Source organism: Oxyura jamaicensis, chromosome Z (assembly GCF_011077185.1).
Source record: "Oxyura jamaicensis isolate SHBP4307 breed ruddy duck chromosome Z, BPBGC_Ojam_1.0, whole genome shotgun sequence".
NCBI classification, from domain to species: Eukaryota; Metazoa; Chordata; class Aves; order Anseriformes; family Anatidae; genus Oxyura; species Oxyura jamaicensis.
Window position 1 is genome coordinate 37,972,425 of NC_048926.1, and position 26,349 is coordinate 37,998,773.

At 36.4% G+C, this 26,349-nt stretch overlaps 1 protein-coding gene across 2 annotated transcripts in view; it reads right to left on the reverse strand.

The window, feature by feature from the left end:
- Positions 1-13,692: 13,692 nt before the first annotated feature.
- The window catches only part of RORB (RAR related orphan receptor B), a 137,626-nt gene continuing 124,969 nt past the window's right edge, over positions 13,693-26,349 (reverse strand). For both annotated transcript variants that reach the window (XM_035309938.1, XM_035309937.1), the window contains exons 6-10: positions 26,140-26,272; positions 24,538-24,645; positions 23,308-23,418; positions 18,235-18,347; positions 13,693-17,742 (exon numbers count right to left, since the gene is read on the reverse strand). In XM_035309938.1, the coding sequence (XP_035165829.1) occupies positions 17,587-17,742; positions 18,235-18,347; positions 23,308-23,418; positions 24,538-24,645; positions 26,140-26,272 (621 nt within the window). In that variant the 3' untranslated portion in view covers positions 13,693-17,586. The remainder of the gene's footprint in view (positions 17,743-18,234; positions 18,348-23,307; positions 23,419-24,537; positions 24,646-26,139; positions 26,273-26,349) is intronic.

Sequence of the window (26,349 nt, forward strand, 5' to 3'; positions counted from 1 at the left end):
TTTTTTTCCTCTCCCAGAGAGATTCTTTAATGTCTACCATAGACCCAATAACAACAGACTAAAAAGTTTGTACCCCCCTGCCTGCAGGCAGAGCAGTGATGGGTTGGTTTGATTTTGGGCTTTATTAAACATGGAGGCTATTGTTCCTCCGTGATGAAGGTACTGTGACAGGGAAGTTTTCCTTTCCTGGCAGAGGAAGGTTGAGTGATAAGATCTGGTCAGTGAAAATTGCAAACCTACATCTTGTAGGACAAACTACAGAGTCCTTGGCTTTCCATACGACATCTTGCCTTCTTTATTTCCTAGTTATTTTCCTGTGCCTTCTCATGTTATTTACTCTGACTCTCTTGGCTTGACAAGAACCTAGGCGAGGAGATGATGACAATACTGAACAACAGTTTAACAGTCTTTCTGATAACCTGGTCCTCAACTTCCATCATTGATATTGTGGTCAGAGGAGGCTGTTGTGCTGTTGTCTTCATCTGTTCTGACCCACAGAAAAAAGGCTCCTGTCCAAAAAAGTCCTGGTCATTGAGCAGAGATCTGTGTGCTCACTGGGGCCTATACAGGAAGTCTATATGCTTTAGGAGCATTTCTCCTCATATTGCAGACTAAAACCTCTGACTCATATTTATTAGTTAATCTCAGTGTTAAAGAGATGAAAGGGGCTTTGGTTAATGCATTAACCTGTTAACCATACGGTATAGGGACCAAAATGCATTCAATGACACTTTTCCCACTGTCTCCACAACCAGCAAAGGAGTGGAGTGGATGCTGGGGATTGGTGAAAACCCTGTAGCTTTCTTCACCAGAAGGCAAGGACCAGAGATGTAATTATAATGTTACAATTACAGAGAACAATGAAAAGCCCTTTGGGACAAAATGGTCCAAAAAATGTGGTTCATCTTTTCCAGTGAGAGGGTAGGCAATTCTGGGGAGTATTTTTGAAGGCTGAGTCATACCAGGGGAAGGGAGAAAAATGTTGCTCACTCTGTGAGTTGAATGCAAGTCCAGAAGCTGAGCAATGCTGTTAGCTCTTCTTAGGAGTCCTACATTACAGAGGGATGATACTGTGGCATAGTTAGAGTGTGTCATTGGGCAGTATCATAGAATCATAGAATCATAAAATGGCTTGGGCTGGAAAGGACCTTAAAGATCATCTAACTCCAACCCCCCCGCCATGGGCAGGGACACCTCCCACCAGACCAGGCTGCCCAAAGCCCCATCCAGCCTGGCCTTGAACACCTCCAGGGATGGGGCATCCACAGCTTCTCTGGACAACCCGTGCCAGTGCCTCACCACCCTTACAGTGAAGAATTTCCTCCTAATGTCTAATCTAAATCTATCCTCTTTTAGTTTAAGGCCATTTCCCTTATCCTATCATTAGTTGGCTTTTCTTTAGAAGGATAAAGAAAATGGAAAATGTTCACCTCTGAGGCCTCTCTCTTTTTCAGCAATAAACAAATAACATCTTCCCAAAGCCTACTGTTTCCTATCAAGCAGCAATACTTGTTCCAGAACTTTTTTATAACAGAAGTGGGAGATCAACTTGACAGCTTGGCAGCACCTTCACTCTGATTCATTCTGCTAATATTACTCCCTATTATAATGGGACCCTATAAGGTCCTGCAGGGACTTTACTCCCTATGTCAAACATTTCTCATAGAAACTTGGTATTTTCACTGCGTTATCTATTTCTCCTCAGCAAATTTCAGCAGAACAGTTTTCCAAACAACTCTGCATGTAGAAATGAATTCGGACATACCCAAGATTTTGCAGGAACACATAATCCATTTTATTATGGCCATATCCAGTTGGTTAGCATTATGATTGCCCTAAAAAGGGCAAAATGATCTGTGTGGAGGCAGGAGCAGCCTTCCTGAAAGAGACCTGGCAGTCCTGGTGGACAGCAAACTGAACATGAGTTGGCATTGCATTGCAATGGAGAAGCAAGGGAGACAAATCAGATCCTGGACTGCATCTGCAGTGACATTACTAGCAGAGAGAGAGATGTGACCATCTGACCCTACTTGGTGCTTGTTAGGCAGCACCCAGGGTACTGTGTCTAGTTCTGGTCCCAACTATTCAAAAAAGATGTGGGCAGTCTGGAGAAGATCCAAAAGAGAGCCATGAAGAAGATCAAAGTGCTGTGATCCTGTGAAGGAAAGACTAAAGGAGCTGGATCTTTTCACCCTGGAGAAATGTTGGGGACCTTATTCTGGTACTTAAAGGGTGGCTGCAAAGTAAACAGAGGTGCTCTTCACGAAGAGCCACATGGAGAAGGCAAGGGGCAAAGGTACAAGCTGCATGAGGAGAGGTTGCACCTGGATATAAGAAATTCTGTACAGTGAGGAGAATCAGTCACTAGATGTGGTACAATCATTATCACTGGAGGTTTTTAAGATGCAATAGTACAAGTTGCTAGATAATCTCATCTAGGCTTCCTTTCCCTATGGAATATTGAACCTGATGATCTTTCAAGGTCCCTTCCAACTTGGGCTATTCTGTGATTCTGTTATTCTACAACTTTTGGGCTGGAAATTTCTGTTTAACCTAGAGTTCTCAATAACTAAGACCAGTGACAAAGGACCAGCATGTGTAATGATGAACGATAATGAAAGATAAATTTTCCCACCTGCTCTGAATGTTTTCTTGGCCTCATACCAATCTGCAAGCTGTTTGGCCAAAGGCAGACAAGAAAAAAAATTCAGTTAACAACCTTCATAAGACAAAGGGGTTCTTTTATACACTAGTTGGGTTTTTTCAGCCCGTTCCTGGAATTTGATTTTTTTTTGGGTTTTTTTTTTTTTTTTTTTTTTTTTTTTAGCTTAAACAGACTGAATTTATGTAGGAAATCCTGAGAGTTTGGTAGCATCTTTATATATTTCTGATCTGTTATTATTTTACTTTACACTTACAAATATGTAGTTTATGTATATGTCTATTTAAGTAAATTTTATGCTTGTACAGTGATTTTATGCCTTCAGTTCTACCACTGCTGCTGGTTTCAGTAGAGTACCTATGGGTTAATACATCTATAAAAAGAGCACCCCTGACTATGAAATATGTAAAACCTTCCTTGTTTCATGTGCTCCTATTTTTCTTACAAATGTTTTCTAAGGGAATCCTTTTGACTATTAATTAAATAGCTAAAATTTTTAAAAGCTCTATTTAACAATAGTGTCCTGGTTGCATTTGAAGCATGTGATTGAAAGAGTATTTTATCTTCTTAACACAGGAAAAATATAATTTCAAATGGAACAAAAAGGATCAGTCAGATGTGAAGTACTCCTGCCTGCACCTCTCTGCTGGAGGCAGGATGAAATACTTTCACAAATAGTTGATCTTTCCAATAGAGGGCAGTGTGTCAAGGACTCTCTATGTTTCAACACTGCCTTGCGTTGGAAAGAACGCTAGAATAGCTCAAGCAAGTTCCACACAGCACTGGAAAGCAAATCTCTTGGGAAACAGCCTAAATAGATAACGACATAAGCTATTAATGCTTCACACTCTCCTATTAGAGACCAGCCTGTAGTTCAAGTGGTACTAAATTGTGGTCTGTAAATTTAAAATAGAAAAATTAGTGTTATTCCCTGTGCTGTTGATGCAAGCACTTGATGGATGTTTTTTTGGTCATATTTGATAATACGCACTGAGTTCTGTGAAGCCATTAAATGACTGAGGAAGTTTAAGTGGAACTTCTGTTATCAGCCTTCTGTGGTGTTTGTTCCAATTCTTAGTCTTTCCATAGAATATCATAAAGATACCATTTTCTTTTAAATTTAATGATAAATGTTTCAGGTTTATTATTTATATATATATTTTCTTTTTGTTGCCTTTTATAGCAATATTCCTCACAGGAAAACTGTGCCTACAGGAAAAAATATTTTTTATTGAAAGAACACTAAACCTAATACTTTTTTTACTCTTTTTGATTAGATGTTTTTATTAACATCTGTCACATACTATCTTAAACAGCTTTTGCTGGACAAAATCTTTTTCTAGGGGCTGAAGACACCTTTGAAAATGCAAAGCTTATTTGATTGCACTCACTGAATGTTTTTGAACTAAAATGAAAATAACAAATTTGACTTTCCCATTCCATGCAAGGATTTTAAAATCTGGTGGTTTAGTTCAGTGATGTTTAGAAGCCACTGAGTTATTTGTAAAAGGCATGATACCTATGCTTTACTACTTTTTTGAGAAAATGTAAATGGTGTGAATTCAGTAGAACTGGATAGCTTTTTGTATGCAGTGTTGAAGGTTAGGAGTGATAGCTTTAAATCCAGATTTACAAACAGCCACAGCTTCTCAGGGTGCTTTTTCAGTGATATGACAGGATTGCAGAATTTTCCCTTTAAAGATTGAATTTTTTTTTACAGTTCAGGCTGACTTGCACATAGCAAGTCACTCTGGGACACTGGAACAATAACTCACCTCAGAGAGACAGAGTGGATTTCATTACTATCACAGATGGCAGCAAGAAGACTATGCAGACTTTGCCAAGACAATACAGACTGATTTGATAACATCTGGAAACCTTACGGTAAAGATGAAGACAGTATATATACCTCAAAAGTGCCAAGAAATAGATAAACAGATATGTAGATGCCAAGTCATCTGCTTGCCTAAAATGACAGGAGTAATCAATGATCACAACTAGTGTGCCCAAAATATGCTGCTTAAATTTGCTGTTGTTCTCATTTTTATTTATTTATTTTTTTTCAGTAGGCCTCTCAATTAGCTGTATAATAATATTATGATTTAGTTCATGAAGAGAAAAAAAATTAATTCATTAAAGTAACATTTTCTTTCTGTATAGATTTTGGCTGGTAAAATATTCTGCACTTCCTCGAGCTGCTGGGATAGCTATATTCAGATGGTTACTTAAGCACATGACTAGCTTTAAGCACATGGAAGAGGTATTGATTTCTTTGGATAGGGTATGAGCTTAAAAGGTACACACAAGCTAATGCCTTGGACTCTACTGGGACTCCTTAAAAGCATGTCCTTCAACCTCACCTCTGTTATAAGGCGAGGAGGGTAGAGAAGAGAAGGAATAATGGCAAAGAACCTTTTTAAGGGACAGGAATACTGAAGTGCCCCTGAAATGTACTTCCCTTTTTGAATTGCTCTGCAGTGCAAGCCATACAGTTCAGTATTTGTAGCAGGCAAATACAAAGGCCACTGAACAAAAGTGAGAAATCCTGTATTACCCCGCACATCTCTGGGAGTGGCTCCAGAGACACCTAGTAGGAAGCACTGTGCACAAAGCTATTTTGGAACCTGGAAAAAAAAAAAAATCTTTTGTAGTGAGAAGGTGGCCATGCTGATTAGGGCAGCATGGCCCTTTAAAGAAGGTGAAGATAGGATGAGCTCTCTCCTCACATCATTACTTTCACACCAACCTTCTTACCTCCCATTTGGTATCATAGTGATACTGAGTGTGTTGCATTGCCTCAAGAGAAACAAAGGGGATTAACTACAAGCCCAGTAAATGAGAAATCTAGCTTTTAACCTGACAGGATTTTTATTTTTATTTTTTATTTTTTTTTGGTGAGAGAGTAACACCAGATATGCTTACTAAGACTTCACAGCTGAAAACTTCACAGGGCTCGGTCTTCAGCAGTCACAAGGAAGCAAAGTATATACTTTGTCCATTACTGAGTCATTTAGAGGAGTGTTGCAAAGCCAATCAACTGCTCTTGCAATTTTCATGGCTCTTTCACTGTAACTGAATGCATTTTTGAATTCCAAAATGTAACAAAACAGGAGGGGATAGAGGATACAGTTTTTAAAGCCCTCTGATAAAGGCTTTCTTTAATCTGAAGAAATTCCAGACAAGCTCAGCATTTGCACAAAATTGCTATTGGTTAATTAGTTGAAATGGAAGCAATGTATACATCAGCTTTATCAGGGCTGGACTGAATCTGCTGATCATGGAAGTAATCTCTTAAGCTCAGTACTTCATTATATTTGGGACAATTTTGAAGGGAAATCACAACAATTATTTCTAAATCACAGATGGTACTTGATCTGTTTACTTTTATACATGCAAAATTCTAGGCTTCTGTATGAAGTATACATGTTACACAACTAAACTGTCTATATGAACACCTAAACACCACCATGTTTTGATTTACCCATTAAAGATGCTGGACTATTTTGAGTTGTTTATCACATTTCATGAGACAGTTCCTGTAATGGTGTTTAAAGTACATGGCAAGTTATCACCTGATGATCCAGACATTTGCATGAGCATGTAATTAAGTGAGCACTTGTAAGTGTATAATCCTTCTGGGACAGACAGTGACTGTTATTTCATGTTGTATTATCTAAAGCATTTTACTGTTTTCTTACCTGAAAGATTATATTAATCTGTATCATCATCTATGCTTCAGAAGCTGTAATTTACAAAATGTATAAAATAGATGGTTCGTGCATGCACAAATAGATCTGTTTATGGAGTTACATGGCCTGGACAATGGAGTCACACTGACACTGAACTGACATGACAGAGTAGCGAGCCATGCCCTAAAAGACTTTCATATAACTGTATTTCAAAATAATGTTCTAATTACAAATATTGTTTCCTCAAAAAGTGTCCATCACTCTACTATTTGCCAGGCAGTACCTATGAAAGTTTGTTTCTGTCTCTCAGGAAAAGAAAATATTTTACTAAAACTTTTCTTCCTAGGCTCACTAGAAAGATAAGATAGTCTAAATTATCAAAGACAACCAAACAGTACGAAAATATGAGCTACACCTGTGTCTACTAATACTGATTTAAACTACATTGTTTCTGATTTTCTAACTGAAAAAATACAGGTTATTACAAAATAAACACCCGTGACACTATAACAGTGGTTATTCAAATACCACCAGCACAGTTACAGAGTTCTGTGTTTTGGAACATGTAAATACAATGATCTCTTTATTTCATATGGCTAGAAAACTGTTCACACTTCATGAAGTCTGAAACATAGATGCTTATATGTGAAGCCATTATTAGATTTCTCTGAAGTAATTTTAGATGGATACAAAATCTCTGGATGAGTCTTAAATCTCTAGGACTTGAAAATCTAATTATCCTAAGATGCACTTAGTGAATCTCAGAACCCAAACTTGCATTCTTGCATCGTGATTTAAGGAACATTTAAATATATAGCTGGTTTTAAGTGTATGCTTAACAGTTTGCAAAATCAGTTCTTCTAAATTTTCTTCTGCTTTACGTTTAGACTCCTAAAAAACTCCTACTAGTATATTTGAAAGGTATTATCTTTAGCTTTAACAGTTAGGACTTTCTGTTTCATCTTCTGCTACTAATTACTATTAGAAACACACAAAAGTAATATATATAAATTTGTCATTTATTTTAAATAGAGTATCTTAGTTTCAGTTAGACAACCTGCTGTTACATTGTGCAGTTTGCCTTAATTCAAGCATCTCTAGCTTTAAGTCTTTTGCTCATCTACTAGCTGAGCATCTACTAGCTTTCCTTAAATTAAATAGAGAAATAAATGAATAACTCTAACAATTTGAATATTCAAAAGTTGCAGCTATAATTTAAATTGCAAAACAGAGCCTCTTTTGGTGCATTGATGGAGCAACATGTGATACTTAATTCAATAGGTCATGAGAAATCATGAAAATAAGTATAGACTCTTTATGTTTAGGTTTTTATTTTTACTATTGTCTTTTGAAAATGCATACACAGTACTTCTTCCTGACAGGAAGGGGGAGAAAAGTAACAAACCATTTTTTTTTTTTTTCTTATGCATTTTTTTTTTTTTTTTAATTTTCTTCAGCATTAAGGAAAGGAACTTCAACATTGATTGTCATTTACAGAAAACATTCAAAAATCATGTGTGCATTATTATAGAATGCTAACAGTATTGAACTAATAATTTACAGGACATAAAATATGACAGAATCTATTACATTCTAAAGTAATATAGAACCTTTTCATTTGACAGGGATGCTGGTCCTAGGAAATTCATGATAAAAAATAAAACCCTTAATGGTCACTTTCTAAATGAATCAGGCTGTAGTTTTACTCACTTACACATAAATTAGTTCAGTTATATTAAATAAGGGATAAAGATCAGAAGAAAATTGCAGATGTAGAAAATGCCGGATGAACTCCTGGCTCCACAGAAATCAATGGGAGTTTTGCCACTGATTTCAATTAAACCAGATTTTTACCCAGTATACCATTGCTCATATGTTGTTTTGCTTTTTCAATCTACAAGCCAGTTAAGATACATCATAATTATTATACAATTAAGCTCCAGGAAAAAAACAAAACAAAACAAAACAAAAAAACAACCCACTGTTGACTCTGTGAGGAATTTGATTTTAGAAAGGAATTTTCACTCAGCTTTTCAGAATGATTCATTTTGAGCATTATTTTTATTTTATTGTTGTTGTTGTTGTTGCTATTGTTTTTAACATATGTCTTGTCACACAATGCAACTCTTGTGCGTTACCAACAGTGGTAAGCATACTTCTCAAGTAGCACACCCTCCACCTCCCTCCCTCCCAATTCAAATCAAATTGATTTACAACAGTGTAGCTACAGCCAAGCACCAAACAGCTTAGGGCTTGAAGATTATCTCATTTCACTCTAACAAAATGAACTGGAAATAGAATTTAAAAAATTACATATTTGAAAGTGGGAAGTATATGAAAAATCTGTTTCTCATAATCCTACAAGCAAGGAAGCATTTGGAGGGATATTTCAAAAATATTAGAAAACTTCATTTAAATCTAAATATCTATTTTAATTATGATTTTTTTTCTTTTTTTTTATAAATTGGTAATCAGAAAATACTAGCCATTAATGTTACATTGGGATGCAGGGAAAACATCCAAATAATTTTTGTGTTATTTATGCTCCTGCCCGTGTTATTATAGCTGCTGATGAACTGGACATAATTTCATTTTCTATTATGATCTTTAAAACAGGTATTTGGTGAAGGTCAGTTATGGCTTCAGATTACAGATAGTGAGTGACCTGACCTCAGATTTGAATAAGAAAAGTATATAAAAATATTTTGCTCATTGGAAAGAAAAAGTGTTTCTACTAATATAATCCATGTCAGAAGAATTCATAAAAGCCATTTGCTGTAAGGAAACATTATTAGCTTAATCAACCTTTCTTCAAATCATATTAGTCAAATGCAGTCTGCAGGTATTAATACAATTGTCATTGTACAGACTCACTGGGAGCGGGTTTGATTGACAGCCCCATCTTTTTTTCCCCATTACAAACAGAAGTATACACTAAACATCAACGGCTGGTCAAAAGGCTTTATCTATTACAATCAGTTTCCATAAAAACTGAAGAGTACAATACACTTATAGGAAGCAATTACATAATTTGCTCTTTGATGTTTTTCCTCTTTAAAAAAAATCATTACAAAGTCTTATGCTTAAACAGAGACATAGAAAAATCAGTGTATTCACTGTCCCCAGTTATATACAGCAAAAATTACAGAGACAGCATACATAGTATTAGACCTTCCACAAGCATATATTAAAAGTAATTACATTTGAAAAAATATTTTATTTGTCTTCTACATTTCTACAATACATACTCAGGTTTCTCTCTTGTTTTGTTTGTTTAGTTTTTAAGTAACTTTCTTTAGTGTTAATCAGATGAGGCAGACAGTGCAGTTGTAAAATAAGGGATTTTGTTGCTATTCTGATTCTTAATTTATTTATACCATCCATTCATTACATCTGGAGTCATTAGTTTAACATGGGAATTATCTCACAGCGATTAGCATAAATCTCAAAACACCCCATGTGTTTGATTTATCTGGGTGCTTACTTAGAATTCTGTTGTGCTTTATTTGTGGCCAGAAGTACAATCACAGAGCTGCTCACTCCCTGTAGCTTACCAGAGGACACATTGCAGTCATGCATGAGGCAAAGACTACCACCGCTAGTTCACTTGCTATGATACTCAGTGATTTTTAAGAATAAGTCCATGAATAAATCCCTGTCTACTGCACGAGAATATGTCGTCCACACTTCATAGGGTAACATATTATTAACATTTCTGATTAACAACAAAACACCTTTTTTGCCTGATTCTGACATTGAAGTGACACATTAAAAAAACACAACTGTAGTGCATCTGAATCTGAATCCCCATAGAAGCTGACAGCCTAATGTAGTAACTTTGACTTATTAAGCTGTGTGTCTAATCAAGACAAGTATAAGTGCTTTTTTGTTTTTATTTTTTATTTCTTTTATTTTTTATTTATTTTTTTATTTTTTTTTTAAATTGTAAATAAGCTGGTTTTGTCTGAAACAGTCTTCAAGGTAAAGCCTATTTTTTGGGGTTGCCCACCTGGCCCTCCTTTTTTTTTTTTTTTTTTTTTTTTTTTTTTTTTTCCGTGCAGTCAGTTTTTTGTTGGTCAAATAATAAGGGACCAACATGATCACAATATTGAAAATTAGGACACAATTCTTTCATTCTGTCCAGAAAGAGTTTTATATTAAACATACTTTACTGTTGCCAATGTATAGCCATAAACAAGGGCCTTTTCTTGAAGCACATACATTTTTTCTCAACAGCAGTATCTTCGATCACAAATTAGCAGCTCCACCCAATGATTCCAAAAAATAAGCAAAAACATTGTGATATCCACCTTAGATGATTTTTTCTTTATGTTATTCTACAGAAGACCACGTGCAAAGCAAACATTTTCTGCATGTACAATTACAAAGAAACACTTATAGTTTATTTATTGCTGCTATATCCAAAGATGTGTTCTTTCTCTTCCTATGTACCGTGCTTGAATTGTGAGGATGATGGAATTATGCAAATGTAGTACATTGTCTTACTGAACTCACTGTGAGCAGTATTACCCTCACTGCCTGCTGTAACACCCAGGAAATATCCTTTCCCAGTGCGTTTTGTGCATTGCTTTATTCTGTCAGCACACACAAAATGGAAGGATTGTTTACACAACACTGACACGTCCATTACGTCACTGAATATCTGGGCTGCCTTTTAAAGTGAGTTACTGATCCATGAGTTACCACTGGAGAAATTTTACATCACAACAGCTTTTGTCTGGGGGTTAGACTGCATACATGATTGGCTCTTTAGTTAAGTTGTCTGCTGCAGACCATTTCTGGGATGGTAAATTTAGGATTTATTCCCATAAGACTGATTTCCAGAGAAAACACATGCAGGGATGGTACAGCTAAATGAGGACATGGAGGCTGGGAGGAAGAGGAGGAAGGAGCCTGCTTCCTGTCTACTGGGTGCAGCCTTCCTTGCAGACTGCAGGTGAACGTCATCTTTGAGAAAGAGCAAAGGTGAGTCATTCAGCATTCCAGCCCTCATTCATTATGAACTAAGAGTAAAAGGAGAAGAAAAGAGAAGCAAAGTTCTTTGGCCAGAAAATTGTTCTTTTTAATGGGCATTTATCATGTTAGCAAGAAATTTAGCCATTTAGACTTGGCTCCCAGCAACCTGAAAATTAAAAGTGCCATGGGACTAGTGAAGAACACTAGTGAAGAACACTATGGGAATAGTGAAGAACACTATTATGAAAGCCTTTATGCATAGTGATATTGGCCTCTCCTTTCCACCTCCTGATGTGGTTGCCCACCCATCACTAGGTGTAGTGATTTCAGAAGATGGAAAGAGTCAAAACTCATACATACTCACTAAAAGAATAGCAACAATGGTCATTATGAGAGCTGAGGAAAACCTATTGGTTGGAGAAATGAAATTAACTCAATGGCTGGCAAGATAATCCACTGAATTCTACTTTTTTGTATGAGTTCTGTTAAAAGTAGGTCTACGAAAATATTTAGTGTTAACTTAGGGATTGGCAGAAGTGCATTTCTCATCTCATTACTAGGAAATGGGAGGTTTTTTTTACGAATGCAGTTTAATTTATTATTATTATTATTATTATTATTTTTCTTGGGATGAGAAAAGGGCTGGTCATATCATGGAGAAGCATTTCTACCAAAGCCTGGGGGTAGCTGTGACTTTGTGTATCCCTGAGAGGAAAGGGAAGCTGTTAGCCACTTAATTTTATACTATTCGATCTATGTAGGCATTTCTCCATGTGGTAGCTCAGTAAAACTGTTGCTGTCATTGTTGACATTATAATTTATTCCACATCTTAGCCTTTCTTCTTACATGCCTGCAGCAATTCTGAATATGAGCTCACATTAATGGTACCTAAACTCAGTACCTTTAAACAGCACTTTCTTTTGTCATTTGTCTAAATTCAGTAACTCATAGAGAGCTTGCCTGCATTTTGCTTCCAAAAGGACTTAACGTCATAACTGACTGGTCAGTAGTGCTCCACTAACTGTGAAACAACAGGTTAAGTGAATCCTGCACCAAGCTGAGGAAACTCTGACAGTGAATTCAGTTTATAAGAGTTTATGACAATACTACTTCACTGGCTTGAAAGCCTTGTCTGGGTTGTATTCATTTGGGCAGCTGAACCAGTGCCCTTCAAAGTCTCTAGCATTCTCTTCCTTATTATCACCATTATACTTATATAGCTATTTTTAATAATGAAACATCCCTGAGTGGCATACAGTGCAATATCTGCATCAAGCAGTGATTGTCATTTACAAAGCATGAAACATAAAAAAGAAAGAAGAGGACTGGGTCTCCAACATGTTGCTGGTAATGGATATCAGAGATAGAAGTAGGTCTCCAGAATGGAGGCAGAAAGTGCTGGGATAGGTTGGTAGGTGTGTATACTCTGTTACTGTCAGGAAAAGAAAGCCATCTCAGGTTTCCATTTCACATGTACTTAAAAAAGATTGTGCCATGTTTCAGTTTGGTCCAAGTGTGCAGTGCTATATTCCTATGATGTCTAATAGACAATGGCTCTGAATATAATCTGCTTCCAGGCTGGACCTTGGTCCTTCTGGAAATGGCACAATCAATGCAGAGTCAGAGGGAAGGAAGATACAGGGAGCCTGGATGTGTCTCATCTGTGCTTTGTAGCAAAGCTTTATTGGAGGTAAGAAAGACAGTGGGGAATGTAATAATCAGCTGCCTGACTGCTTTGCAGAGTGCTGCAGCCTTTGCAGAGTGAGCAGCTCCTACAGCCCAGTGTGGGAGGCTGAGGGGCCAGCATGTGAGAACAGCTTTGCATCCTCTTTGTGTAGAAGTTTGTCAGAAATACCAGCAAAATTAACCCAAAGGGAAATGTACACCTGCGCAAGCTGCTACCATGAAAATGAACAAATAAAGTCATATAATAAAGCTTATATTCACAGGCAAATCCAGTAGCTGCTCCAATTGGAGCACCATAACCTTGCACAGGCATTGAGACAGCATTGGTGCTCAAGGCACAACAGAGAGAATAAACTGGTCTCTTTGAAACGAAGCAGAAATGAACAGCAGAAAGTGTGAAGGAAAAGCATTAAAGAGTAAGTAAGATGATATCTGACTGTGCTCCACAAAGCTCAAAGGGGACCTCTTAACATCAAAGGTCTGACTTTGTGAGTGGTTGAGCACCTTCTGTGTGGTGCAGAGGTACCTCCATTTTTAGCGGACTTAGAGCTCAGGGAGCTTGATAACTTGCAAAATCAACTCCTAAATGCTGCCTATCACAAAGCAATCTTAAAATACACATTGCTTTTGGAAACTAGTTGATTCATCTGAATGCCTTCTATTACCCTGTTTGTTTCTGTTGGTTTGTTTTTCTTTTTCCTTTTTTTTTTTTTCTTTTTCCTTTTTTTTTCCCCTAGCAATCACTGAAACATTCTTTCCATTAGAAGAAAATATGTCTCTTGGAATCAATTCCTTATGCAAAGAGCTGGCTAGAGTGACATTTACACCAAAGTAAAGTCTCTGTGGTAGTATAACAAACAGTCTACATCTGTCTGCTTGATGCCAAGGAAAATTTAGATCAATGTGGTTCAATTATCTGAGAGCAATTCTAGAAGATTCAATATATGTTTTTTAAATATCAGGAATTAATCAATCATTAAAACTTGTGTCCTGTGTGAAGAGCTTGTCACTAAAAAAATTCAACAAACATAAACAATTACTACATAGAACAGATGTGACAAGTTCCAGTTCTAGAGATTTAACTGAAGGGCTTCAGATGTTATTGCAGACTAATGAAAGCCAACAAGAAATAAAACACTGCACCAATATTGTCTGAAATGTATTTTGTGAGTGGTCTATGCGGTTATTTACTTGCGTAACTGGAACATACAAAATCCAATACTGAGAATTTGAAACTGTGTACAAATGACTTTATATCAATGAGAACAAAAATCCAGTCTGTAGTATGTGGCAATTTTTTTGTTATTCTATAATCAGTCAGCGAAGGGCAGGAGAAGTACTACTTGACCTATGTTGTCAGTCCAAAATTATATAAAATTAAATAAATGTTTGTAATTTGTAATTGTTTGTACAGGCTATTGCCTATCAATGATGATGAGCATACCAGATTCTTCATGGTTTTACGACAAAAAAAAACAGTCTTACCCCAGACTGTACGCTGCTACCTCTGTGGTATCTGGTAAGTCATTTAACTTCTTTACCGTCATTTCTTTATCTATAAGGGTAAGTAAACCTTACTGATTTGGTCAAATCTTACTGAGAGGTCATGAGGTTGCAGTGATTTAAGAATATTGCTTTAAGGATGAAATTCCCTATGGATAATTATTAAATAATATGTCATTTTCACTGGTGATGTCCATTTTTCCATCCTGCCTAAGACATAAGTCATAATGTCAGTGAAAGACTGATTAGCTTGTTTGAAAAGAATAAAACGTTTTCAAGATGTAGTGCATAATTGTGGATTGTTTCTAAACATAACAAACTTCATTTATCAACGGTAAGAGCAGTAGTATTTATCACATTCTATATCCTGTGGCTTAGCTAAACATGTTACTTATAATATACTGAAAATGAGTTTATAAAGGACTTCAAATGAATAGATAGATAGATAGATAGATAGATAGATAGATAGATAGATAGATATGTTCTTATATTGAAAAAGATAAGAAACACACGAATCCCCTGCAGTTAAAATTGAGCTCTTGCAGGATTCAGTTTAACTTGACTATTTTTTTTTCCAAATACATTCAAGTTGACCATGCATAAATATGGTTAGTTATGTTTTTTTGATATTAGAAAGAGGTGGAATTTGGAGTCCTATTCACAGATTTGCCACATAAAAGGCTGCAAGCAGATAAATCACCTTCTAAGAGGATGCCAGTCTTAGGGTTTAAGTGGTATAAAGAAGCATCAAGAGCAATGTTTTACTACGTTAACTAAAGACATTTCAATGTAATGATTAGAAAACATGCCCTGAATTTGGTGGAAGAAAAAGGTGTTTTAGAGATTCATTTTGTATAGGACCAAGTAATTTGGAAGATTGTGTCATGTTCACAACAAAATTCTTCTCAGCACAACTAACTTGCTTGTGCAGGTTATATATATATAAGTTGGAATGGACTTAAATGTTTATTAGCTGGGAGATTGTAACTGCTCTTGTATCAAGTCTCAGAGTGCTAAAACAGTGCATGTATACTTGCAAATTGGTTGGTGGAGGGCTGGGGAAACCATATTAAGTGTGCCTGAAATAGGCATTGAATTACTAGATGATGCAGAAAATGGAGCATTGGGCTGAGATAGGAGCTGCGTGGTCTCCTGGAAAAGCCAGAGGCCTTAAGTTATCACTACCACAAGCCAAGTTTCTGCACCCACCAAGAGGCCCAGCTGTGTTCCCATAGGCTCCCAGCAACACTGCTCTGGGAGTGACCTGGAAGACAGTTGGGCCTTCAGCCTGCCTGCCAGCATGCCCTTCCTCATCAGGTCTCAGCTCGCATTGCCTTCAATGTGATTTGAAATAATGAAATGCATCTGCTTATGACCCTGCCTTTGCTTCATTTCTTTTTCACTTATTTCTGCATCCTCTTATTTCTGTTCTACTTCCTCTGTTGGTGTCCCCTGAAGAGATTTCTCAGGAAAAGCTCAAAACAGGTAGAAATGATGTTAAGGACAGAGCCATGACAGGAACCAAATACCTGTTCTTCCACAGGCAAAATGTTTCTGGTTTTTATATCTGGCAGACTTCAAATATGTTAATCACGACTGCAATTAAATTTAATAAATCCCCAACTTTAGGTCTGTAGTAGTCTATCTATGTTTCTTAACACCCTCATGTGTTTGCCTTCAGTTTTTCAAACAAATAAATGAACATAAAATCAATTCAGAGAGACACAAAAAGATAGCCTGCATCTTTTGCTTGCTTCCTGAAGAGTGCACAAAATCATCCCTATGTATGTGTATATATATACACACATGAGTGTATGTGCATGTAACATATACATATATGTGGAATGGAAACCATCAGTCTCATCTAGATGAGGCTATATCAAAAATAATGATAGTTATGTTCATCTTTGTAACCATGGCCATTGCTTGCTTTGACTTTCCTCCTCCGCCCCTCCCTCAGACCTACATTTTAGGCTTCCTATGGTTTTCGCTGAGTTCACTAAGTCTTTCCATTGAGTTAAGCTAAAAACAAGCCAAGTTTTGAAACTACTTTTCAAAGAAGTATATATAAAATAAAATATTTTATGGAATCAGAAAAATGTATGGGTGGGACAGTCTATGTTTTTATTCTGTGTTTTAGACACTTCACTGACATCATGTCCTAAAATGTTCACTGTTATATATGCTGTATCCCTGTGACTGGGAGAATTCTGAAAAAGCTTTTCTTCTCTCTACTAAAATCATCCAGACAAGGCTTTTGCACCATTGATACATTCCTGATGTTTCATTTACAGACTGCATACATGCACTACATTACACGTCTCAGGAGTGATCCTGTCATTACACATTGGCAGTTGATGATTTAACTCTGACTGGCAAAGCAAATTGTGATTGCCCAAAGTAAATCTAATACATTACTTGAAGAGCAAGAAATGCATGACAGCCTGGCTGAGCATCCTTTAAAAGTAGGCATGGGACTTTTAAGCTACAGCATGTATGCATATAATACATACATATATATATATAAGTATATAGCACATATACATATATATATATATGTATTTCATACATGCACAATAATTTCCAAGACAGCTACAAATTTCCACATGCATTAAACTATCTAAAAACATAGAAATAGGCAAGTCTAATAAGTGGAATTTTCTTAAATTATATTTGAACAATAAACAGCAAGAGTAATACTGCAAAGTACTGCTCTATTCTCATTTATATCTACAATAAAATTCTATGAACAGTTGTCTCCCAAAACATATCCCAATAAAATAAAATTAAAAAAAAAGGTAACACCCAGTGTACTATATTTTATATTCATTGTCAGTTCAAAAAAAAAAAAAAAAAAAAAGTAAACAAAGAAAAGAGAAAAAGGACATCCCCACTCAGAGTTGCATATTTACATTCTTCAAACTGTAGCGGTGAAAAATAATTCTATTAAGTGCAGAACATTCCTAGTGTTGCAGTAGTGACATTTTTAATAAGTTCATTATGAAAACATTTCTTTTTGTCTTAGCAGTGATGCATTCCATGACTACGTGAAAATTTTATTATCCCCTTCACTTGCAGCCAGTGGTTGAGTCTGGATTGAAAAGCTCCTTATATAAGGGAGGAAACAGTGTGTTCACTATATCTGGATGAGACTGTTTAAATACCTGTAGTTTCTCTCCGTGCAAGTTGCAAAGTGCAGTAATGGTTGGTATCTTGGCTATTAACTGTGAGACATTAAAATAAGAAGAAAAGGAAGAGGGAGGAAATAAATTTAGTATAAATTTCAGTTTCCAGAGTGAACTAAAATAGTATCTTTTTGGTTAACTGAATGCAATATCCTGAACTCCATCAACACTACCTATCCAGACATTGGATAAGACCACTGTTCAAGTATAGTTAAAGGCTAAAAACAATTGTCCTGGAAATTTGAGACAAGTGCCAAAACAGTATTTAACAAGGAACCTTCTCTAGGGGTATTTTTTTAAAGTGGTCCCACTCTTTCTAGGGTACCAAATAAAGCAATTAATGGATAGAACAAAATATGAAATGAGAGAAAAGACAGAACCAAGAAGAGTACAACAGCAATGTTTACTTCTTATATATAATGAAAGCATTTAGTGTGATGATTTTAACTTACATTAGTGCAGCAATGGAGAAGTGGCTACAAAAAGAGACACATGACTAGGAGTGCTTGGCCCCTTGTTTTAACAATTTACCTTCGTCAAAGTCTCATCATCAAGATGGTTCTTCTGGATCACATGTTGGAGTGCAAAGTATATTTTTTCCTGAAGCTTCTGGACCTTCCTTGGTTCTATTAACCAGGCTCGATCTAAGAAAAAGGAAGGGAAGAGATAAAGCCAAGAAAAGCATAGGTGTGGTACATGCTCATGGATGAACTCAGTGTCCCATGCTGGCAAGCATTCACAGCAATCATAATTCTCATGAGGAAGGACTGCATGATAATTAAAACATGGTTTCAGAAACAAAGTATCTTAATCCATTAAAGGATCACTGGAGAGATTAATTAACACATAGTATACCGCAACACAGTACTTGCTCTGCATTTGTTTGTGTGAACCAGCATGTTAAAAGGTAAAATGGGAGTAGAAATGAAACAAGATCCAAACATTTTATTATACTTTCATGGTAGTCACTGTTCTAAGTTCGTATTGCCTAGGTAAAAAAGATGTCATGTCATCTTAGTGTCTTAGTACATTAAAAATAAGCATATTAATCAAAACAGCCACATATTTGAAAATAATATAATTATCAAAAAAATAAAGCAAAATATATCTTGTTATTAATTAGGCTAACTTTATGAGACCAAATATTATATTCTGTATAAAAAGAAATGTCTTCCTTCAAAATAATTAATTTAATAATGCAAAGAATTAAGAGCTGTTGCAAAGTCTTGAAGTGCAAATTTCTCATTATTTGAAAATGTTCTCTTTTTAAACAACACAAAATAAAGATTATATGGCAGAATAACAATTACAGTTGTTTGGAATTGTACTGATCTCAAACCCCAAGTGTAGGAGATTTAAAAATATATATATATCTATATTCTCTCAAGTCATAGCTTCTGGAAACAATCATATACAAAACAAAGTAGCAGACCCCAAGATAACCTCCTTAGATAAATGACTAGTGTGCTGTGTTTATAGAATCATAGAATCATAGAATATCCCAAGTTAGAAGGGACGCACTAGGATCATTGAGTCCAACTCCTGGCACCACACAGGTCTACCCAAAAATTCAGACCAGATGACTTAAGAGCACAGTCCAAACACTTCTTAAGCTCTGACAGGCTCGGTGCCATGACTACGTCTCTGGGGAGCCTGCTGCAGTGCGCGACAACCCTTTTGGTGACGAACATGTTCCTGATACCTATTTAAAACATCACTAAACCTTCTGACTTCTCATGCTGTAAACTTGTTTCTCCCTTTTTCACCATCCAGACTGATTCTTGGATCTATCGATTTTAGCTTTCCATGAGGAAATAAGAAATTAAGTTTTGTCACAGGCATGAATCTTAATGTACATATGGAAAGGTGCAGGAAAATCCCTCTCCTTGTCAGAGCTCTTCTCCATACCTCCCCCAGTCACTAAAATAATCCATAGAAATAATGTAAATCAAGAGACTGGATCTGAAGAGTATTGCAGCACAGAAGAAGCAGGATTCTGTCATTTGTCTGGCTGTCTCTGGAGAAGACTATATGAAAAGTGTCCTTCACCAAATGTTCTGAGAAGAGACATAACTAAGCCTCTAAATATTTAGCAGATAATCAGAAAAAGAAAAAAAAAATAATAAAAGGTTAGAGATCATGATCCTGGGATGTAAGCCAATAGATTCTGTACCACCAGTGGCCATAGAAACAGAATTAGCCAAGAGAACACACAGTATCTACACAAATAAACACACAGCAATATTTGGACTTCATAGTTTAGCTCCAAAAATTATGCTGTAGCAAAAATATACCTTTCAATAGTGTTAAATCAATGCCTATTATGGCAGACTGGAAGTAGAAAGAATTATGATAGAGAGCAATCCTTAAAGATTTATCTTTCTGCCAAAGGAATGAGCTTAAAAATAGACTGAGACTGTTGGACCACAGGCTTCATCATTTATCTGTCACAGAGCATGTTGTATATAATACAGGAGTTCATAAAATAATGACAAGAGCGTGGTGAAAATTTTACGATAGGTATTAAGTTTGTCTCCTAAAATGTAGTTTCTACCAACTGAAGACCATGTGCAAATTTGTGCAAATTCCACAGATACCTCTAATTATATTCTTAAAAGTGTGGGAAAAAGTCAACAGATCAGTGGCTACCCATACAGAATATGAGAAGCACTGTTTCAGTTCTTTCATTGCTTTTCCTTCTGGATTTTGGTGGCTTCTGTATAAGAAAAACTTGAAGATGAACACTTCTCAAAGGAAGTGGCTGTGTCACTAAATTAGTGGGTGGAATTACTGTTGTGGTTTCCTCTCAGAACCAGTGCTTCATTTGTTCATTTATGTTTGCAAGACAAAAGACTTTATCGTGAAGAAAGTGGAACACCTGGATTATTTCATTCTCCATTCATTCTCTATTGCTTTTTATTATTTTTAAAAGAAAATAAATGACATTTTTCAATGTCAATTAAGTGTGTACTGATTTTTCTTGCTTCCCCATTCACAAGATTAGCAGCGCAGCTGAAATGAGAATTATTTGCACAACTTAAACTTGCAGTCATCTTAAAGAAGAGAGATTGCCTCACTCTTGTACATGAAGCTTCAGCCCATCCTGTCTTTCTCATTGCTTGTTCAATGACTAAAGATACAGATGCTTGCAGACTAAAGCAAGAAATATTCAGCAAGCATCGCTTTTTTTGTTTTGTTTTGTTTTGTTTTGTTTTGTTTTGTTTTGTTAAAAGACCAGGAGACATTGCATGTCAACTTGGACAGGAAATGAGAAACTGCAGCTTATTGAGGTATTTCATCTAGTACAATCAGTTTCAAACCTCATGCTTGATTATGGTGAAAAAAACTTTGAATTACCTCCACTTATTTGTGTTACTTAACAGAAGCTGCTATTCAAAAGACACTGAGCTCTGACTGAAATGCGTTACTAGAATTAATGGAGAAGCTTTTACAACACATGCCTGCAATGCTGCTGACTCAAAGCCAGTGCTGAGTTGCTGGCTTTTTCAAACACTTAGTACAGCTGCAGATGTTTTACAAGTAGCAATGAGTGTCAAAATGATCTGCTGACAGAATGCAAGAGATTTTGTTGCTTTGTAAACTAAATGGGTGTGTGAAGATCTGAAAACCTTAATCAGAATTTTGATTTCCATTGAATTCCTACCTGTAGCTTCATAAATTACTTGATCCAAAATAAGAAACTTTTAATTGCTTAAATAGTTTATTATTTTATTTTATTTTATTTTATTTTATTTTATTTTATTTTATTTTTATTTTTTTCTCTCGCTGACCTAAGGACCTAAGCTGTACAACACTCACAGATGCTGGAAGCTTTCTGTGACCAGATTTTGTTAAATAGGGCTATAAATTGTTCTAATTTCCAAGATTACCTGGGAGACAGAAATATAACTTCTTTTCAATTTGTCTAGAAATTATGTAACTGAATTTTCTTTACCCATGTGAGATACCCCAGTCTGATCCAAAGTGCTTTGAAGTCAGCTTCCAAATAATCTTATTGCTTCTGTCTGTTCAGGAAACACCCTAGATATTAAAAAGGACAAATATTCAGCCATCCGCTTCCTACTTCTCTGAGCTTCATAATATGAAGTCAGCTTGAAATCATCTTCTGCTGTCTCTCTTAGTATATTACAGAGGAACTGTACAGCCTAGACTGCCACAGAATTTCCAGGTTGTCTTCAGCTTTGAATGGAGTCAGTCTGTTGACAGGTCACTAACATTAAACAGGAGCAAATGCTGCACATCTCTGTCAGTCTCATATGTTGGGTCTTTTTGGGGGAGAAAAGGGCTGGTGGAGGCGGACCTATCAAGGCACTGAGTCCTCTGTCCAAGAGGAAGCCAGGACATCTGGGAGGTGTCACACAGACAGTTTTCATCCCCATGTACAACTAGGACATGGCTGAAGATCACATGGTAATGGGAGCTCTCTAGAGGGTCATCTCTGAAGCATCCTGATCTCATATCTAGCAGGCACTAGCTCAAAACTTTCATCTCCAAGCAGATGACCACAAGAAGTCCTCAAAGGAAAAATAGGAGTAGAGTGCTTTCAGGAGGTGTCATTAATGAGAACAAACATGTTGATACCATCTGTGCTAATCTAATTCTGCCTAATGTAATCTCCACCACAGATGTGCAAGAGGGCAAAGTGACCTAGAGGAAGTCTTTAGTGGAACAGACTGGAAAAATGATTACTGGTGGAATTTTTTGAAAACACCTTTCAAAAGTGGGAGCTGGAGGTCTGCCACCCCTGAGGAATGTTTAAAACACCACACTAAAATGTGAGTTTGTCTTTGTAGATTTACGTGAATATATGAAAAGGACTATTTTGCCCCTGGAAGTATCACCTCTCACATGGAGATAAATTCAGACAGTAACACATGCAGATTTTTACTGCTCTTGTTCTTATCCCCATAGAAAAAGACAGTCATAACTAGGGGTTCCTTAACCTGCTCAGGGCCATGAGATTTGAGTTCAGTGAAAATCCTAGGAGGAGCATGCCCCACCTTGGGCACCATATTTCTCTGTATGTGTTCTAGAGGAATGCCAGCTGGCACTGCTTGTCTGCACAATCTTGCTCCTTGTCTATTACCCCTATTCTCAGCAATTATTTCTCCCTCAAGTTCCAGTCTATGTTTCTTTTGTCCCATGAAAGAGCTCACAGAAGCTAATGAGACAGTCATTACTCAAATAGCAAATCTTTGCCTATAGATTAAGTTCAGGTAGAGAACAATTGATTTTTCCCCCTTATTCTTATTTATTTATCTATTTATTAATTAATATTTATATAACTGGTATGTTACATAGTCTGTTTATCTGGATTTCTGTGATAGGGCCATCACACTTTTGATCTATTTCCAATATGTGTAATTGTTGACAGTCTAAAAGGATTGGGAGTTGTATTTGACTAATACAGGTATTCTTCCATTGATTAATACACAACTCGATACATTTAATACACTTTAAACAGTTGTTCAAAAATGTAGAAATAGAGGTGGACAAGGATGTTAAAAACAGAATGAACAAACAAATAAACTAAACAACAACAAAAAAAGAAGGTTCATTCTGGCATTTGGATTAAATAAATACCTGGTGATATCAGAACTGCAGATGAAAACAAGGCAATCTCCTCCTCAGTCAGCTGTAAGGAACATAAATTCTTTGCAAAGTCAAATGCCTCATTCACCAGATCATCAGAACCTACAGACCACAAAGGACAACAGCAAGTTAGAAATCTATTAGCTTCTCTTTTTCCTTTTCATGTTAAAAAAAAAAAAAAGAGCAAATGTCTGTACTTCTAAAACAACTACCTTTCATCAGCTATTAAAATTCTACCTGCTCTGAAAATCAGCTACTTCATGTATCACTTAATCACCCAAAGAAGCACAAAAATTATCAAGAATTAGGGGTATGACTTAGACAAACTGCATACAGAGATCTTAAAAATGGGTTTTCTATTCCCAGTGTGGAAATAAATTTCATTTCTAATCAGACATAAAAGCTAATGGGGGTGAATGACCAGTCCTAAATAACTTTCACTCATATCATTTATTAATTAACAGGATAAATATTTTTGAAAATTTGTGAAAAAATCATAAGGACTAAAATACATCAAACAGTGCACATTAACACACACATAAATGTTTATTCATGGAAGTGTTATATTTACTCATATGCAAGAAAAAAATATACCTATACATTAAATTTTTGGTATAAATTACTCTCCTTGAATCTGGTTCTATTTGTGTCATTTTAAATTGGCTAATAATGTATCACTCTCATTGATTGACAAAGGACATTCATTTAGGTATTAATGTTTTAGGTAGCATTTAATATCATATCAAGAAATAAAGAAATTACTTTCACATATAAATATAAATAAGCTTAAATGTTTTTGGGAATACAGTATTTTAGGCAAGTCCCTTTGTATATTTTATTGTGGTTCATCATTTTAGTCCCCTTCTTGGTGTAACAAAGTGGCCTTCTGCATGACACAATTAGTGGTAGTGATTTGATATGCCAAGCATAACTGACCTGTGATGTTAAACCACTTAGCTTCCACCATCTAAGCTTTATCAAAGCTTTAGATGGCAGAGTAAAAACTCTGTCTGATAACACCCTCATAGTGCTCCTTTCCTTTAGAGAAAAACACACACTACTGCTGGCAGTTAGCGTCACTTTTTCAATTCTATTGTAGAGATTTGGACTTTCTAGGTTCAGTATTACTAAGGTTTTCAGTGTGTGTCAGTACTTTCAGAACAATAAATCTGTCATTATTTAGCTCAATGTAATTGGTTGAAAAGAAGAAGATCAACATACCCAAGGCTTTAAACATTTGCATCCCTCCATACTTTCCCTCAAACAAAACAGTATTGTTGAGTGGATTGAAGGCACGGCACATTCTCACCAAAACAACTTCCAAGCAGCCTATAGGACACAAAAAGGAAGAAAAGTACCACACATTACTGCAAAACATCAGAACACAGGAAATTTCAAGAAAATATTTAGGTAGATATCAATCATTAGAAACATCAACAGGCACAGAAAATCTTTGGAGCCACCTAGATGATCTCTCTCTGAATATGGGAAACAATAGTTCTGTCTGATTTGATTATAGAAAATGGGTAATTTCTGGTCCAGCCTCACCATATTTTCTTTAGGCTTATTTTCTTCTTGCAGCAAATTGGTAACATGGGCTTAATCTGAATTTAGACCTGAAAAAATGAATGGAATAATAATTTTAAGCACCCTCTAACTAAATCCAAATTTCCTGTAAGAGAAACTCTGAATCTGAGGATTCTTTTACAAACATGTTTTAGAATAAAAAGTCCAGATTTTCTAACTCCTTCTGCTTGACATTAACAGCAAAACAGAAAATAAAACAAGATGTATTTATACATGCTGGAGATAAACAGAGTTGTCTAACAGTACAGTCATGTGCAACTATATCTTTTGCTTAAGGTGCAATTGCATTGCTAGTTTTGTCTGTCAAATGAAAGAAATTACATGGAATTCACTCTCAATTGCAGATGTTTCAAAATTAGTGTGAACTTAAAAAAAAATTAATATTTTTTTTTGTTCTATATCTCTCTTTTTCCAGGGACCTGCTCTGCCTCCCTTCCCTTTTGCACTTCTGCCCACCACCTTGGCTGAGTCCCACACTGACCACAGACATCACTAAACACATTGACTTTCAGATGAAGTGAACAGCTCTCTCGAAAAAGAAAACATTTATGCTTTAACGAGCTGCCTCACACCTCACTTCATCATGCCATTTTGTCCTCCTGAGTTTAGCATTGTTGTTGTGTAGTCAGAACAAAACTTGTCATGATTCTTAAGGAGAACAGAAACTACCACATCCCATGTCAGGGACGGGACTGTCCCTTTCCTTCCACCTTGCCCTTATGTACACACATGCACACCCAGACATGCACAGAGAGCATGGCCAGAGCATGCCACCATAATCCGCCCTCATTTAGTCCAAAACCAACTGGCGCCAGCAGGGATTTTCCCTCCTGTGCACTGCCTGGAGGGTTTCTCTGTAGTCTCATTAAAAAGATTAGAAATAACCACAGAGGCATTCACTAATAACAAGTGGAGATTTTATGGGGTGGCAGATGACTGACTTGAACAGCTCAATTCAGAGGGTCCTTCCACTATATGTCAGGTTGGAGACTGTAGTTGCTGCAACGACAATGCGTGTCTGTGTACTTAATAACCACAACTGGCTGTAGAGGGAAGGGGGTCAGAAGACAGTAACATGATCAGTGGGGAAAACTACAGAAGGGTTAATGCAGCAAATGAAATAGACTGAAAAGTAAGCTTCTGTCAAAATTAAAATGACCTACAGAACAAGAAAGCAGAGTACATTTCTAATGTACTAGGAGTTAAACCAGTCTCAAGCCTTTGGTATTTACCCACCTGACTTAAGGAGAAGAATTTGGTCATTCTGGCAGAGCTCCATGAAGCCTGTTATCCGCTTCGCAAACTCTACAACGTACTGGATAGCGTGTGTGATCTGAATGGCACACTGTTGCCACAGAGCTTCTCTGGTCTTCCAGGAAAACACACATGGAAAAGCAAACCAATAAGTAAGTGGCTTCATCAGTGCAGAGGGGACTTCCAGTGGCC